The sequence below is a fragment of the Clytia hemisphaerica genome, unplaced genomic scaffold (assembly GCF_902728285.1).
Source record: "Clytia hemisphaerica strain Z4C2 unplaced genomic scaffold, Clytia hemisphaerica genome assembly, whole genome shotgun sequence".
Lineage (NCBI taxonomy): Eukaryota > Metazoa > Cnidaria > Hydrozoa > Leptothecata > Clytiidae > Clytia > Clytia hemisphaerica.
Window position 1 is genome coordinate 458,438 of NW_027104374.1, and position 15,659 is coordinate 474,096.

Genomic DNA, 15,659 nt, shown 5'->3' on the forward strand with positions numbered 1-15,659 from the left:
CAAAAAATTTCAAATTTTTTTAATGCATAATTTCAAAATCAACAATCAAGGTCTCCAGTCGAAATTTGGTGTTAATTGTAGTAATAGAATCGAAGTTATCGCTGTTTTAAAAAACGACGTCATTTAACTTGTCTTTTTGACGTGTTTTTTCGACGTATTTCCTAACGTCAAAATCAGTTTTTGGCCGATATCTTGAGATTGGCTTAATTTAAATTTTCGGCCCAGCACTTTCCGAAATCCTCTCATTAATACGCTTCTTTTGAGCTATATAAGAGAGTTAAGGAACAATGGGAAGCGGTGGAAAAATCGGGAAATAAGTTTTGGACTTTCCTTAACTCACCTGAGTGATAATGCCGCAGACATCTTAGATTGTAGGCAAAATATATAGCGGTGAATAAATCAACAAGGCAACCAATCAGAAATAGCTTACTTTTTTCATTGGATGCTATATTTCAACAATTCTCTATTGCTACTTTGCCTAATAAACAATAGTCAAGAGAATACTACGTATAAAATTTATCAAAAAGTTCTGCGCCATCTTAAATTGGGTGAATGAAATAGAGACCAATCCTAGTTAAGGCCCGGGCTCCTCTTGTGTACGCTGTGATTGCACTTCTCAAGCAAAATCTTCTATGTTGCTGGTCAAAAGTAAAATAATATAATTGTGGTCTATTCAGACTTACAGTCGAGAAAAGTTGAAATGCGCTTTAATTTTTTTTCAATTGCATAGTACTTTTTCATGATGCAATCTTTTCTCCAAGCTGAAAGGATTGAAGCCATTAAGATGATCGCAGCGCAGACAATGAAGAGACGTGCCTCCAGGAAGCTAGACTTTTTGAGTTTATAGCTATATACTTTCACTTTATTGTGTTTCCGTATGAATGTCTGTGTATCTATTCTAACCACCGTTAAATGCCTTCGGGAAGGTCCCTCCATAACTTGGAAAGCCAGAATTGGAGCTATTTCACCAAACCACTGGAGCGTAAGTTATTTAGAAAAAGTTGAATATGCGCATGTAAAGTTAAACGAACGTAAAAACAGTGAATACACTCTAAGTGAGGTAAATCTATTTCAAAGACCAAAAGAAAAAGTTTGTTTACATTGATTGACATTCAGCATTCATTCAACCACTTTTGGATTCAACTTTACATATGGCCATATGCATACATTCAACATTTTTGAACTTTGCCGGTATCTTGTTTTACTAAGTTAAGAAGGACTTTCTCGAGTTACGACCATATGATGGTATTTAAAGCTCAAGAAGCTCTATAAGCAATAAAGCTAGTTATTAATATAATAACAGACGAAGATAAATTAGAGTTTGAACAAAAATATCAAATGTACGTACATTAAAAAACTTGAGCAAATTTCTTTAAAGATTCCAGAAAAAGAATTGAAATCATTACTGAAATGAACTTCTGACTAAATTACAGTATTTAGTATTCAGTTTCAAAGACAAGAAACAAAATTTGACATACAAAACACTTATTTTTCCAAATTCTCTTTGAGTCAATGAATCAGCTCATCATCATTGTAATTCGTGTTATATCATACACCGTTTTAATTTGCATTTATAACACTCGCTTCAGCTTTTCAAAGCTAAATCAAAACTAATAAATTGTAATACGTAATAATGGTAGTAGCGTATAACGTAATATGAAAATACGCATACTACTGTCCCGAAAAAAAACCGAACATTTACGGAAGAGACTAACTACGGGGATGTTTGCGCGACAAAACGCACGCACAAAAAAACAACAAAATTTATCGAGATTCCAGTCCAATATCTATGTGTGAAGCTATGAGTGCCTCCCACTGACCTTTATATAAAGTTCAGTGGTGCCTCCTCGTCGCTGTGCTCCTGTGGGGGCAATTAAAAGGAATAATTACAGGTTGTAGGCACTCAGTGGGCCTCTAAACCGATCCCAATATACAAATTTCGTGAATCGAATTTCTTTGGATGGCTTTTCCATACTTCTTTCAACTTTTCTTTGAAGCCTTTTACGGAATCAGCTACCGCAGATTTTTTTCCGTCAGCGGACGCAGACCTGAATTAGCGGTCTACTCCCTGAAGACTTGATGCAGTGGTCGAATATTTTTTAACGGCCAAAAACCTGGAGAAAGTGAATTGTAGAAATATTTGTTATATATAAATCTTTTTTATAAATTCAATCAAGATTTTTATATGATGTTTCAATGGGAAATAGTATTGAAAACAAATGAAATTAAAAGATAAAAACTGATGAAAATTATGCTAATAACTCGTCTCGGACTACCCATCTTTCGTCTTCGATACCACTGCCAGGGTCGGATACAGGAGGTAGGCTATCTTATTCATGGAGAGTAATTAGTTACCATATAAGGTAATGCGATAATAAAGCGCACTCTCCTCCATTGGTTATAGCCTCCCTCAGTATCCAAGCCTGACTGCACTAACCACTGGACCATGCCCGCAACTGATGCCTTGCCGAGTGGTTCAAGCTACTTAAACTGACCCTAACTTATCTATTAGTATCAGGTATTCGGCTGGTGACTTGCTAAATCAGGTCTTCGACCGTTAAATTAGGTTTTCGGCCGTTAATTCAGGTCTTCGGCCGCTAAATCAGGTCTGCGTCTACCGTGAAAAGCACAGCTCAAAATCATATATTTACGCTGTGCCGACGAATCGATATTCTATTCATCACGCAATCAACTAAGACAAAAGTAACCATGACGACCATCCAAGATCTTGGATGAGGTCAAAAGTTGATATTTTTATTCCCGTCGTTGAAAACACAACTTACAAAAAGTCATCAATGCTTTGTAAAAAGAGTCAGTGATAGAGAATCATAACATAAAGTCTGTGTCTATTATTTCCATTCAATTAAAGTGACATTTCCATAATTAAAAGTTTAGTAATTACTGTTATACATTTGGGGATCATATAAAAGATTTCTTTCGAAATAAACTCATTTCAATTACACTTGGAGGTTTTTGGGGAATTCGTAAATAGTAAACTGCATACTGATACAGTCTGCTAGACATTAATATGGTAATTTCTTTGATTTTTTGTACAGTGATTAGATTGACACACGCGCGATAACATTTCTATTATTTGTCTTCAGAGGTTAATATATTCTTCGAAAACTTAACCTCTGATACTCAGGGTAGTCTGCGTCCGCTGACGGAAAAAAAATTTGCCACGCCTACCTTTAGCAGTCAGGAACTATTGTAAATTAGGCTATGTTCACCGATTCTGGCCTAACTTGGATACGATGGCTTAATTAAGCCAGAAATTGTAGCCTAATTCCAATTTTTGACTAGGATTTCAAAATCTGCGTCAATATTTAGCATAAAATGTCAAACTCTTATTTAATTGAATAAGTTCCGAATGTTTTTGGGTAAAATTTGAGCGGACTGGGAAAATATTCAGTTTTTAAATATTGTCCTGTTTCAGCAAGATTATGTTTACATATACAGTCAGGAACTATTGCAAATTAGGCTATGTTCGCCGATTCTGGCCTAACTTGGATACGATGGCTTAGTTAAGCCAGAAATCGTAGCCTAATTGTAGGTTGGAAGGAGCAAAATTCCAATTTTTGACTTGGATTTCAAAATCCGCTTCAATATTTAGCATAAAATGTCAAATTCTTATTTATTTGAATAAGTTCCAAATGTTTTTTGGGTAAAATTTGAGCGGACTGAGAAAATATTCAGTTTTTAAATATTATGCTGTTTCAGCAAAATTATGTTTACATATATACAGCAGTACAGTCGAAATTATTTCAAGATTAATGTAAACAAACGTAATCCGAACTTTGCTTTAGAAACATGTTTTAACCATCTATTTTTTATCTTCATAATAAACTTGTTTTGTACACTTTTAAATTTTATGAGCAACCTTGTCAGCTATAATACCTTAAAGGAAGAAATTTTGGTGGGAATTTAATTTGGTGGATGGCCAAAAAAGTTTTTTCAGAGGGAATTTAATTTGGCGGATGGACGAAAAAACTAAATTTGGCGGGAATTTAATTTGGCGGTCGCTTAAAAATTTAACCTTGATGGCGTCACAGCGAAAAAATAGCAAAAACACCTTAAAAGAGATCATATTTTCAAAATGTTTAATTTGGCGGGAATTTAATTTGGCGGATGGCGGAAAAAAGAAATTTTGGCGGGAACTTAATTTGGCATCCGTCAAATCCGCCAAATTTTCTTTCCGCCAAAATTTCTTCCTTTAACTTAAGGTATATAAAAAAACGTAAAAAAGACCTTCCTCAATTTAAATATTTAATCAATCTATCAAGTGTAAATTTAATATCTTAATAACATATCTTTAAGATCAGCAAAACCAAAAAACTATACTTTTAAAGCCCACGATATCAACAATATATTATGATACTAAAGTTTTTTTTTCATTTTTCAGACAAAAAATGGCGCGCTGCATGTAGAACTTAAATCGGCTTAATTTGGCTATCATGGCCAAATTAAGCTAAATTTTAATAAGATAATCACATCTTTTCACTCCGCTCTAAAAAGAGAAAAGTTTTTCGCTTTAAATACTCTTCTTACATCTTAGTACAAGGACGAAGTCCATGTAGTAAGAAGATTGACGCGGATTTTACTTGTTCTCAAGATATTTAGGTTTGAATATTTCATATATCCAAATTAAGCCATTAATATCCTAACTAGGATATAAATTCTATCCTAATTAGGCAAATATCCTAGTTTGGCCATCATAGCCTAATTTGCAATAGTTCCTGACTGTTTAGAGAGAACAGAAATACATGATATGCATGATGGCTGCTGGGAGTCATCCGAATCTGCACGGATTTTCCCTTTTTTTTCGAAACAAATATGGTAGACAAAGGAGCGGTAAATAAAAAATATTCTCCTTTCGTTGTTCTGTTGTCTGGTCAGCACTGCTACTCATTTCTCGCTCTGTTTCAATCTTTTCACGCTTCACAAGTACTTTAACTCGAGGAAGATCACATACTGAAAGATTTTCACATGAAGAATTGGATTTTGTAAGTGTTTTTTATTTTAATGTTCTTATTTTTGTTTTGAACAAAGAGTCAAGACAAGACAAATCAAATTTTTCAATCTGGCAGACCACAAGGACCAAGGACTGGACTGGAGTTTGGTTATTAATAGACAAAGGCCTTCTTAGGGGCACTGACCTTGTACCCTGTGACTTCAGTCAGGCACATCCTGGCAAATGAACAGGGTATTTTTCACTTGCGACCATTGGCAAATGAACGGGGTCGAAAACGAAAGTGACGTAATAGCGCGGAATACCCAGTTTAATTGAACCGGGTTGGAAATATTTTGCTTCATTTCAAAGAACTGCATAGATGAAATTTTTTTTCCATGGGTCAATTTTGTCTTTGAAGATTGAAGAAACTTTTAACGAAAAAATAAAGTTCCCAGTTTTCTTCCTTTTTTCCCTTTTTCAGTTTGAAGTTCATTTTTATTCATTTTCACGCTTTTAGCCTGAGACGTCCTATCTCATTTACACTGGGTGACGAATACCCCATGCAAATGCTCACCCCGTTCATTTGCCAGGATGTGCCTGACTGGACTTGACTTTGGATCCCGTAGGATCCTATGTTTGCTTCCACTGATGCAAATTTTTTACGTTCTCACAGCGGTAGGAAGGGTTGGGAGCTGTTTCTATTAAATTCTGTAAATTTCAAGCTATTAGTATTTTATAAATGACAGTATTCTGTTGTGTCTCGGTGGCGTCTCGGTGGCGTCTCGGTGACGCAAGCAGTTAGGCATAGACCTTTTCGCCTTTCAATCCGCCATATTGAATACAGCGCGATATTGCGGTTTTCAGGCAAAAAGCCTTACAAAACACCCAAAATATTGATGCCAAAAGAGCCTCCAAATCAACTGAAGAACCACCGAAGTTGTTGTTTTTCTCTTTCTTATATTAGCATCTTGAAAGCTTTGTTTTTTGTTTTTTTTTTCAAATTCAGTGTATTTTTAAGAACATATAAACAAGCCAGATATAAGCAAATGAGTTCTTGTTTTACACGGGAACTTTTAGCGCTACTCGCGCTGCCATTGGTCCCATTTATGTTTACCTCGCAATTTCAACGGATCCATTTTTATAGCGCGATTGTTTTTGTGGAATTTCCGACAAGGTGTATTGTATGCAAAAACTATGATGGTGGCCGAACATGCATAATTGACATTATACCGTGAGATTGGGTAAGTTGCATCAGTGGAGGCTAACATGCATAAAATACAAATTTAAATCAAAACAAAGATGGTAGAGTGTAGAGCTGCGAGCGGAGCTGCGTAGTTGTATTTTAATGACCAGACAGGTCATTCATTTGAGGGCTATGCATGTTAGCCTCCACTGATGCAAGCTACCCAATCTCACTTAGTTTCTTTTGAAAACTAGAAATAATCAAATTCGCTCATCTCTTAGAACAAGCACTTCTAAAAACCATAACATTAGACATAAACTCAAGCTGAAAAATCACCCGCGAAGGTACAATGATAATCCTTATTTAGCTGAGGGCGGTAAATTATTCTCCTGGGAATAGAACAGCCAAACGATCAAATCAAAACATTGATCTGAACCCGCTGAATGTGTGACGTCATAATTACTGCTTTCAGTTTGCGTGTTTTGAAAGTTGATGTGTGTACTTTGTCTTGGTGGAGTTTTTTAATGGCATGAAAACAGAATATGTAACGCCTTTAAGAACAAATTTCTAAAAGGCTATCGTTGTTCTGTAAATATTTATTTTTGGGTTAAGAAATTCGATCTTTTATTGTTCTAATGATTATAATATTTCTTTATACTGTAAGATGCTTTGTTTTCTTTGTGTAAACTTGCATATATTTTGCATATTTTCCAACTAAATCCAACCACGGCTTTTTCCTTCCTCTATTTTTGCACACAATTCAAGATGGCGAATGGAAAGGCGAAAAGGTCTATTGGGGTTGATAAACCAAAGGTTGCTATAATCCCCATAAATTGCATCTCCCAAATGATCTCTCTCTTGATACTTTAATCAGATTAAATTTGCCCAAAGATTAAATTTCGCTAGCGAAAAAGATCCTGAAATTTTCTGGATTTAATTTTGCGAGTCACAGTTTTGAAAATTTTTGCGTGGATTTAATTTCGTGAGTAAGCCTGAAAACAGCTGAAAAATAGCCATTTTTGCCACAAAATGGAGACTTCAGACTGGTTTTTCCGCTGAAAATGTGATTAAAAAAATTTTGTGGTAGATTTAATTTTGCGAGTCAGAAATCATATGCATTTTCGCAAGAGTGACACCTACAATATCGAATGTCAACTACGAATTCTACAAACTGAGCAGAATCTTTAAACATGTCTTCAAACCTAACAAAGCAGGAGGACACGATTGTGTAAATTCTAAAATAATGAGATTAATCGGTGAAGAAGCTTTAACTGGTCTTCACTATATTGCAAAGAAAAGTTTTGAAACAAATAAATTTCCAACCAAACATAAAGTGGCAAAAGTAACTTGTATTTTCAAAAATAAAGGGTCAAAAACAAAAAGCGAAAATTTCAGGCCCATCTCCCTTCTTTGTTTACCAGGAAAAATGCTGGAGGCTATCATAGCTTCAGAAGTCGATGCTCATGTTTACCAACATCAACTCCTACTCTCGGGTGCCTAATAAAAGTACAGTCCAAAATAAACGTACGGGGGAGAGAATAAAATTGGAATTAATAAACGTACAGGCTGAAATAAAGGTACAGGCGAGAAATCAGAGCTAAAATAAATAAATGTACAGGCTAAAATAAACGTACAGGGAATAATCTACCAATTTCTCAAAAGTAGAACATCCAGGTCGAAACGACTGACTTAAGTATAGGCATATCTCTTATAGATCAATGACAAGTACTAAATAAGCAAAACGTTCGAATTTACTCTTGTAACACTCGAAATCTCCCACAATACGTTCGAATGTAATTAACGGCCTTTCAGCATATCTTACTTGAACAAAAAATAACAAATTTTTTGCAATATGAATTGGGCGATATTGGGTGAAAATAAATAAACGTACAGGAGGGAATAAACGTGCAGGCGGGAAAATTCTTCAGAATAAATAAACGTACAGTTCCTAATAAGGTGCGTACAGGCGGGAAATTTGACACGAAAAAAATAAACGTACATGTACGTTTATTAGGCACCCGAGAGTAAGTAATCAGCAATGGGGTTTTAGAAAGGGACGATCTCCAGAACTCATGCTTATAAGAATGTGTAGTAGATGGCTCTCATTACTAGACAAAGGGAAATTTATTGGAGTTCTGCTAATTGATTTTAGTAAAGCCTTTGACAGCGTCTGCCATAAAACTTTATTAAAGAAAATCACTGCCATTGGAATCTCAGGTGACTTGTTCGAGTGGTGCAAAAGTTATCTAAGTGAAAGGCAACAGTTTGTTAAAATTGGAAATAGTAAATCAACCATCAAACCAGTAGAGCAAGGAGTTCCACAGGGCTCCATCTTAGGCCCTAGATGCTATTCCTACCATGCAAATGACCTTCCAGATGCAACAAAATCAGAAGATACTCTTGAGGATGAGAATCAAGATGAAACGGAAATGTTTGCTGACGATACTACAGAATCCAGTGCTGCAGATACTATTGATGAATTGATACCAAAAATCCAAGCAGCTGCCAATAAACTGCACAATTGGTCAGCTTTGAATGGAATGATAATTCATCCTGGAAAAACGAAAATCATGATCATCTCCAAACGTAAATTTTATTGGTCCACACTGCAGAACATCACCATGAATGGAAGAAACCTTGAAATTGTGGATCACCAGAAGGTTTTGGGAACCACCATTGATGATTCCTTATCCTGGAGAGTACAAATTGATAAAAACGAAAAGCACTATCGCACAAAAAAAATCAAAATGTTGAAACGTATGGTTATTCTTGGTAATGTTGTCATGTCAAAATTTTACTTTGCAACGATTATTCCATCCGTTACTTATAATATAACAGTATGGGGCAACAATAATGTTATCTTGAAAAAGCTAGAAATTCTGCACGTACGAGCTGCTAGACGAATATTCCAACCACCTGACCATTTGTCTGACGATGAGGTACTAAAGGCAGCTGGATGGATGAGTATTGAATATTTGTATAAACGAAGACTGTTATGTCTTATGCACAAAATATTTTACAGAAATATTGATTCAGAACTATCAAATATGTTTTGTATTTTGAACTCAAAATCTACTCCTCAACGGAGGGACAATCAAGTAAAAATTGCTAGTCAATTCAAAACAACAAATCAAAATACTTTTGTTGTTAGAGCTTCCAAGATATGGAATGCAATGCCGAATGAACTTACCAATGTGTCAAAATTTGACATTTTTAGGAATAAATTGAAAAATTTTAAAGATAAGATCAATAAATTTTCTTTTACATATAATTCATACAATATTAGAGATGACTATGTATTTATTTAGTTAATCTTTATCAAACAACTTACACATCATTTCCCATGAACTTTGCGTTACATTAAATTCTTTGACTATGAAACATAAACTTTGAAGTCCTATCTTAGCTATATTCTTGGTAAACAAAACAATTCGTTTGCTTAATTTCCCTATCTCACTTTGATGACCTAGATTTTAAAATTTTATTTATTTTTTTAGATACATAGCTTTTAATTTTATATTGCACATGTGTAGGTTTTTATGACTCATAGGTTACATTAGGTTAGCTCAAGTCTAGTTCTAATTAACTCCTATAACAAAACTAAATCTCACTTAAGCCACATAAGCTTATCAAGCTTACTTTTTTCTCTGGTTAACTATCCTTCAGAAATCTCTGCACTAATAATTCTTTTATCTCTATTTACAGCATATACATAATTTTAATACATTTTAACTATTTTTCATTTGTAGTATAGTCCTTAGTTGCAGGTCCACATCGTTTTTTAACCTGCTTTATCAAATAAATAAAATAAAATAAAAAAAAAAGTTTTAATTTCGTGAAAGTTGCAAAAATTTGCGAAATCGTGAAATATAATTTCGCAAAAGTTAATCTGATTAAAGTATGCAACGGGCTTAAGAACTGACATCTTGTTATTTAGAATTTTCAAAAGACTCACTCTAGATCATTAAATTGCGTCATTAGTTATATCTTTGTGATGCAAGAGGTAAGGGCATTTTTCATTGATGTCCCTAGCGGTTTAGTCGCGCGGCTGAGGTCGAAAAAAGTGGCTAGAAAATGATTTTCGTGATATACCTCTTAGATTTCACTTTTTTCGATGGAAACTCTCGAATTAGTATGTGTAGATTACAAAATCAAAAAGTTTCCACGATATTATCGTGCAAGTAACGAGTAATTGGCGATGTTTTGCGTTTCCAGGCAAAATTGCAAGGCCTGGAAATTCATGATTTTTGGGGGGTCTTCAAATTAAAAAAAAGCCTATATCACATGATAGAGATCTTCAAACTGAGCAAAAAAGTGTATTACACTTTACAGCAAAGTCCCAACTTCTCTAGATCAAAAGTTATGGGCCTATTTGTGGTCAAAAAGGTGTTTAATTTTGCATAAATTAATGCAGATTGTGGGGAAATTCCCTGTTTTCCATCAGTTTTTTAAAAAGATGAAAAACAAAGAAAATTTAAGAATTGACTTTTGAATAACTGTGCTTTTTAATATTTCAACACGAGTGATTCATTCACCTTAGAAGATCATTACAATATCAATAATTTTACAAAAATATTTATTCAATCGTAAGATATATTCCAGAGTTTGATTCTTGTCTCCTCTGCAGATTATATCGAGAACGATTTTTTTAAAGACACAGCTTATTATTTCAAACTTTGAAGTATCAGTTTAGACGAAATATTACTATTTATTTCTCACTTTTTAAAATAACATCTTTTCACGCAAAATCCACTATATTTCCTTGTGACGTCATCAACTACTCAATAATTCTACCAGACTAATAGTACTAGGAGATCTGTTTGAGTCCCGATAAAAGTTTGGAAAAATATAGCTACGAAATATTTAATTAGGAAAAAAATACTTCACTCTTAATTATCTTTTCAACAATAAGAAAACTGCTATCTAATTCAAATTCTATAAAAGAGTTATAACCATTCTTTTCTCAGCTCCAGATAATTGAAACACAACTTTTCCCCTGCTTTTTTATTCTGAATAGCAAATTCAGTTTTTTTGAAAATTAAAAATTTCTCCCTATTTTCCTTCAGATAATATGGCATGTTTGCTACTTACAAGGAAGCTTTATGGTCAACCTGTGGTTCGGTCTTTCACGCAAAATATCTCAAATGTGTCCGTGAAAACAAGATTGTCATTGCCAACTAGAAAGCCACAACAACTTGTGACGAGAACGTTCCAAACAACATCAAAGGTTCATGCAGCACCTCTTGGACCATTACTTGTCAAGTTATCATCGCCTTTATATCGCTTCGGATTTCTCTACCTTGGTCGAAGGCTTCGTCAGTATTGGAATAATTTACCACCTGGTAAACGAGAAAAGTATACTAAAACATTCACTAATAGTCGGAATGCAATATTTGGAGGTGTTTTTGCATTCGGTGGTTTATCAGGGTTGTATTATATTTCACATTTAGAAGAAGCGCCTGTGACGCATCGTAAACGGTTTATGATTTTGAATCATTCACAACTAGAAAAAGTTGCAGCCTTTGAATGGCAGAAAATGGACGAGATGCTTGAACGAAAGAAATTGCCACCCCATCATCCTCTATTCAAGAAGGTTTACAAAATCGTAAAGCGAATACTGATAGCCAATCAATCGAGAGAAGTGAACGGGATAAAATGGGAGGTCAATGTTGTTGATTCTGATGAAGTCAACGCATTTGTTTTGGCCAATGGTCAAATATTCGTCTTCACTGGTATACTAAATGAAATGGAAAATGAAAACGAACTAGCAGGTGTGCTCGGTCATGAAATTGCTCATGCTATTATGGGACATTCTGCCGAGCTTCTTAGCTTAGCAGGATTTTTTAATGTATTTTCACTTGCGATTTTGACGACACTATGGGCGGTCATCCCCACTGATATCGGGGCGTTTGCCGCTTCACTTCTGCAAAATACAATTGAAGACTTGATTATTAACTTACCTTACTCGCGAAAAATAGAGCAAGAAGCGGACGAAGTTGGTCTCTTACTGGCCGCGCGGGCGTGCTATGATGTTCGTTACGTGCCAAGATTCTGGCATCGAATGCATCTAAAAGACGGGGGTGGTAGTGACGCCATCATGAAATGGTTTTCAACTCATCCAACAAACGCCAGTCGTGTTAAACAAATTGATGAACTGATGCCGGAAGCTCTTGAATTGAGGTCTTCTTTTCAATGTCCACAATTACAAGAATTCTATGATGCTTCTCATAGGTTTAGACAAGTTCGATTGATTTGACCATTTTTAGTTGTGAATATTCTGAACTCTCTGAATTGATTGATGATTTAGTATTTTACAAACTCTCTGTGGATCTAATATTCTCTCAGTCGAAAAAGCCTTCATTTACTTCACGTAGGCTTTTCATCAACTCGCCGATGATTTGGTTATGTTTTTGTGCGGCTTTTGTAAACAAACTTTCAGTAGTAGCGTGTAAGAAGGATTTTTTTATTCTGTATCTTACTTCTCAGAGAAAAAGCCGTGAAATTGCCTACTTCGTTGACACTTCCCCTTTTCCCTGCTAACACGCTACTGCTAACTCTCTAAAATAGTAATATAGTTTAAAGTAAAGGATAGTATATTTAGAATATTTTGTTCAGTTTCAATTCAATTTTGTACCATTTTGTAAATTTTATGATTTTTGTATAGGTCTAGGTTGTTTTTACACAACGTGATGTAGTGGGAATCTAAAAAGAGATAAATGTTTTTTTTCTAACTTATTCCCGGATTATACGTTGATACATTTTATCTGTAACTGCTGTTTACCTTTTCATCAAGTATAAAGTCAGGATAACTTTTTTTGAGGACTATGACTTAAAAAATTTCTGAATTCGCTGAATCTATAAAAGTCTAAGCTAAATTATAGGCTGAGTGATTTTTCCCTGATATTTTTCCCTATAAAGCTTTTTTCAAATGTACGTAAAATCTTACTTAAGACCTTACGGGAAATCGTTCTTAAAGCTTTTTTCACATGTACGTAAAATCTTACTTTAGACCTTACGGTAAATCGTTCGTAAGGCTGTCTTTTGGGAATTTCCCCGACATTATGTAGAGTTTTTGTTGATTAAGAGGGTCTTACGTGAATTTTCCTTCCGTTCAAAATGTTTTTTACAATACAATAAGCACAATACTCCAAACTTCTAGGGGAAGCTGCCCATAAAGCCATCGATAGATTTAAAAAAGAATTACGTGTTACGATTAGGAACCTTGTATCGATCATTTTGTCAGAGTATGAAAGCCGCTGCCCACTTAGACGTGAAGATTTAAAGATAAGAAACTTTCAATGATAATGTGATGCGACTCTCAATATTAACAAAATGCCAGCCCAAAAATGTGTCCTTATGAAATTAATATACTCTTTTAGTCCTACATCAGTTGAAACTATTTTGAATCGCATTTTACCAAGGATTTTCGGCAAAATTAAGTTTTTCAAAATCAAGCAAACAGTCTCTTTCTGTTCTTATAAATTAATAAATTGATGTTTTTTGCTTCCAATGATGGTACATCAAAGAAAAGCCGCTTTGAATAGATTTATAAAAGATTTCAACGACCATTTAGATCATTACCGAGACGTTTTCTCTCCATCTATATCTTTATTACCTTCATGGTAAAACTTACTTTAGACCTTACGAAAAATCGTTCGTAAGGCTGTCTTTTGGGAATTTCCCCGGCTTTATGAAGGGAAGGGAATTTCCCTAAAGGTTTTTTCACATGTACGTAAAATTTTACTTAAGACCTTCAGGAATGGGGAATTTCCCTAAGCTTACGTAGCGTTTTAAGGCCTTAAGTAGAGTTTGCTTACATTCAAAACATTTTCTACTTACTTACTTAATAGTTATCTAGAGTGGGAGAATCTGGAAACTGACACATCTCACCTACCTACCGTGAAGTCGGGTAACTTGCATCAGTGGAGGGAAACTTGCATAGCCATCAATCAAATGACTGACCAATCAAATAGCAACAAAAATTTCAAAACAAATGAACTACGCAGCACCGCACACAGCTCTACTCTATCATTTTTGTTTTGATTTAACTTTGTATTTTAATGACCAGACGGGTCATTCATTTGAGGGCTATGCATGTTTGCCTCCACTGATGCAAGGTAAATTAACCCGATCTCACGGTAGCAAAACAAAAGGTATATATAAAACTTTTATCACTTATACACATTGGCATCCCCTGCCATAAATTTTTCTGTGAAATACTTAGTAAATGATAATCTGTCTTACAACACAACTTAATCAAATATCAACAAATAATTCTGCCTGTAAAAATGAAGATCATACCTGTCTGTTGTCTGTGTTGTTGTTGTGTTGTGTGTGTAGTGATTTTCAAGGACAGTTCTTTAATTGTAAGATTCATATCACTTTATTGGTGCATTTACTAACTACACAAACTTAAAATACTATGCTAAAAGAAAAATAATCCTCTTTAAGTACTCTAAAAACACCAAAAACATGACAAAAACATGACAAAATTACAAAAAACAGAGCAAGTCTGACAGCTTCCCATGCTGAAATCCGTCATTAAAAAATTAAGAGAGCAATGTTTACGAATGCTTGGTTACGCCTTACCTAACACTTGCAGAGGGGAATCATTCAATTTTATCTTAGCGAGTGAGTCCATATTTCAGAGTTTTCGAGAATGTTCTAGAAGTTTCAACTACTTTCGTTTTCTAATTTTTCTTCCGCACCGCCGCCGCCGCGAAAGCCTATCGTAATACTTTCGCTATGCGAAATTAAAAAAACTCTACATATTGTGGGGGAAATTCCCATAAGACAGCCTTACGAACGATTTTCCGTAAGGTCTAATTGCTAATGTTAGGTCAAATTTATGTATAAGATATCTTAGCTTTAGAAGAGCAGCTCTAATATTAATATGATTGATTTTTTTTTACTTGGACATGAAGCCCAATTCAATTCCTACGAGTTAGACCAAAAATGACGATTTCTAACTCATGGGCATGCCCTTACTGGACGAGAGTGTCTTAGAAAATTGTAAGTGATAAAGGTCAAATCAGTCTGTGATAAAAAAGTGACCCTGAATAACGAGTGAATGGTACTGAAATTCTAAAATTTTCACTTTTTCCCAAATTTCCTCAAAAAAGGTACCCTACGGGTCTCAGGGAGGTAGAAAAGGTACCCTGACCAGCGGTACATCGTCGTACCCCAATTTTGCCCAGGTTTCTCAATAAAAAAGGTCGCCGTGGTATAAAAAGTTGTGTGCAATGATTTTTATGATATAAATGGAAGTGGGCCCAATGCCAGTGGTAGATAAAATTAAGAAAGTAAAATAAATTGAGACAGAGAGAATGAGTAATAAAAAACCGTCACGACGTGTTGGTATACTAGAAATCTCCAAAAACATTTTACGTTCCATAGGATACTGAAATACTAAAAAGGTGGTTGAAGAAGGAAAATAGGTACTAAAATTAGTGATTTTATAATTTTTCGGAATCTTTTTCAAAATTTCGCCGCCTTAAGCATCAGGACATACTTTCTAAAATCTTT

At 34.7% G+C, this 15,659-nt stretch overlaps 1 protein-coding gene across 1 annotated transcript; it reads left to right on the plus strand.

Moving 5' to 3' along the window:
• The first annotated feature begins 4,864 nt into the window (after nucleotides 1-4,864).
• Nucleotides 4,865-12,865, plus strand: LOC136818740 (metalloendopeptidase OMA1, mitochondrial-like). Its single transcript, XM_067074978.1, has 2 exons — nucleotides 4,865-5,003; nucleotides 11,201-12,865. The coding sequence occupies exon 2, from the start codon at nucleotides 11,206-11,208 to the stop codon at nucleotides 12,388-12,390; it is 1,185 nt and encodes a 394-aa protein (XP_066931079.1). The 5' UTR covers nucleotides 4,865-5,003; nucleotides 11,201-11,205; the 3' UTR covers nucleotides 12,391-12,865.
• The last annotated feature ends 2,794 nt before the right edge of the window (nucleotides 12,866-15,659 follow it).

Excerpts from the sequence above, each read along its gene's own strand:
- LOC136818740 (XM_067074978.1), top strand. The coding sequence starts at position 11,206 with ATGGCATGTTTGCTACTTACAAGGAAGCTTTATGGTCAACCTGTGGTT.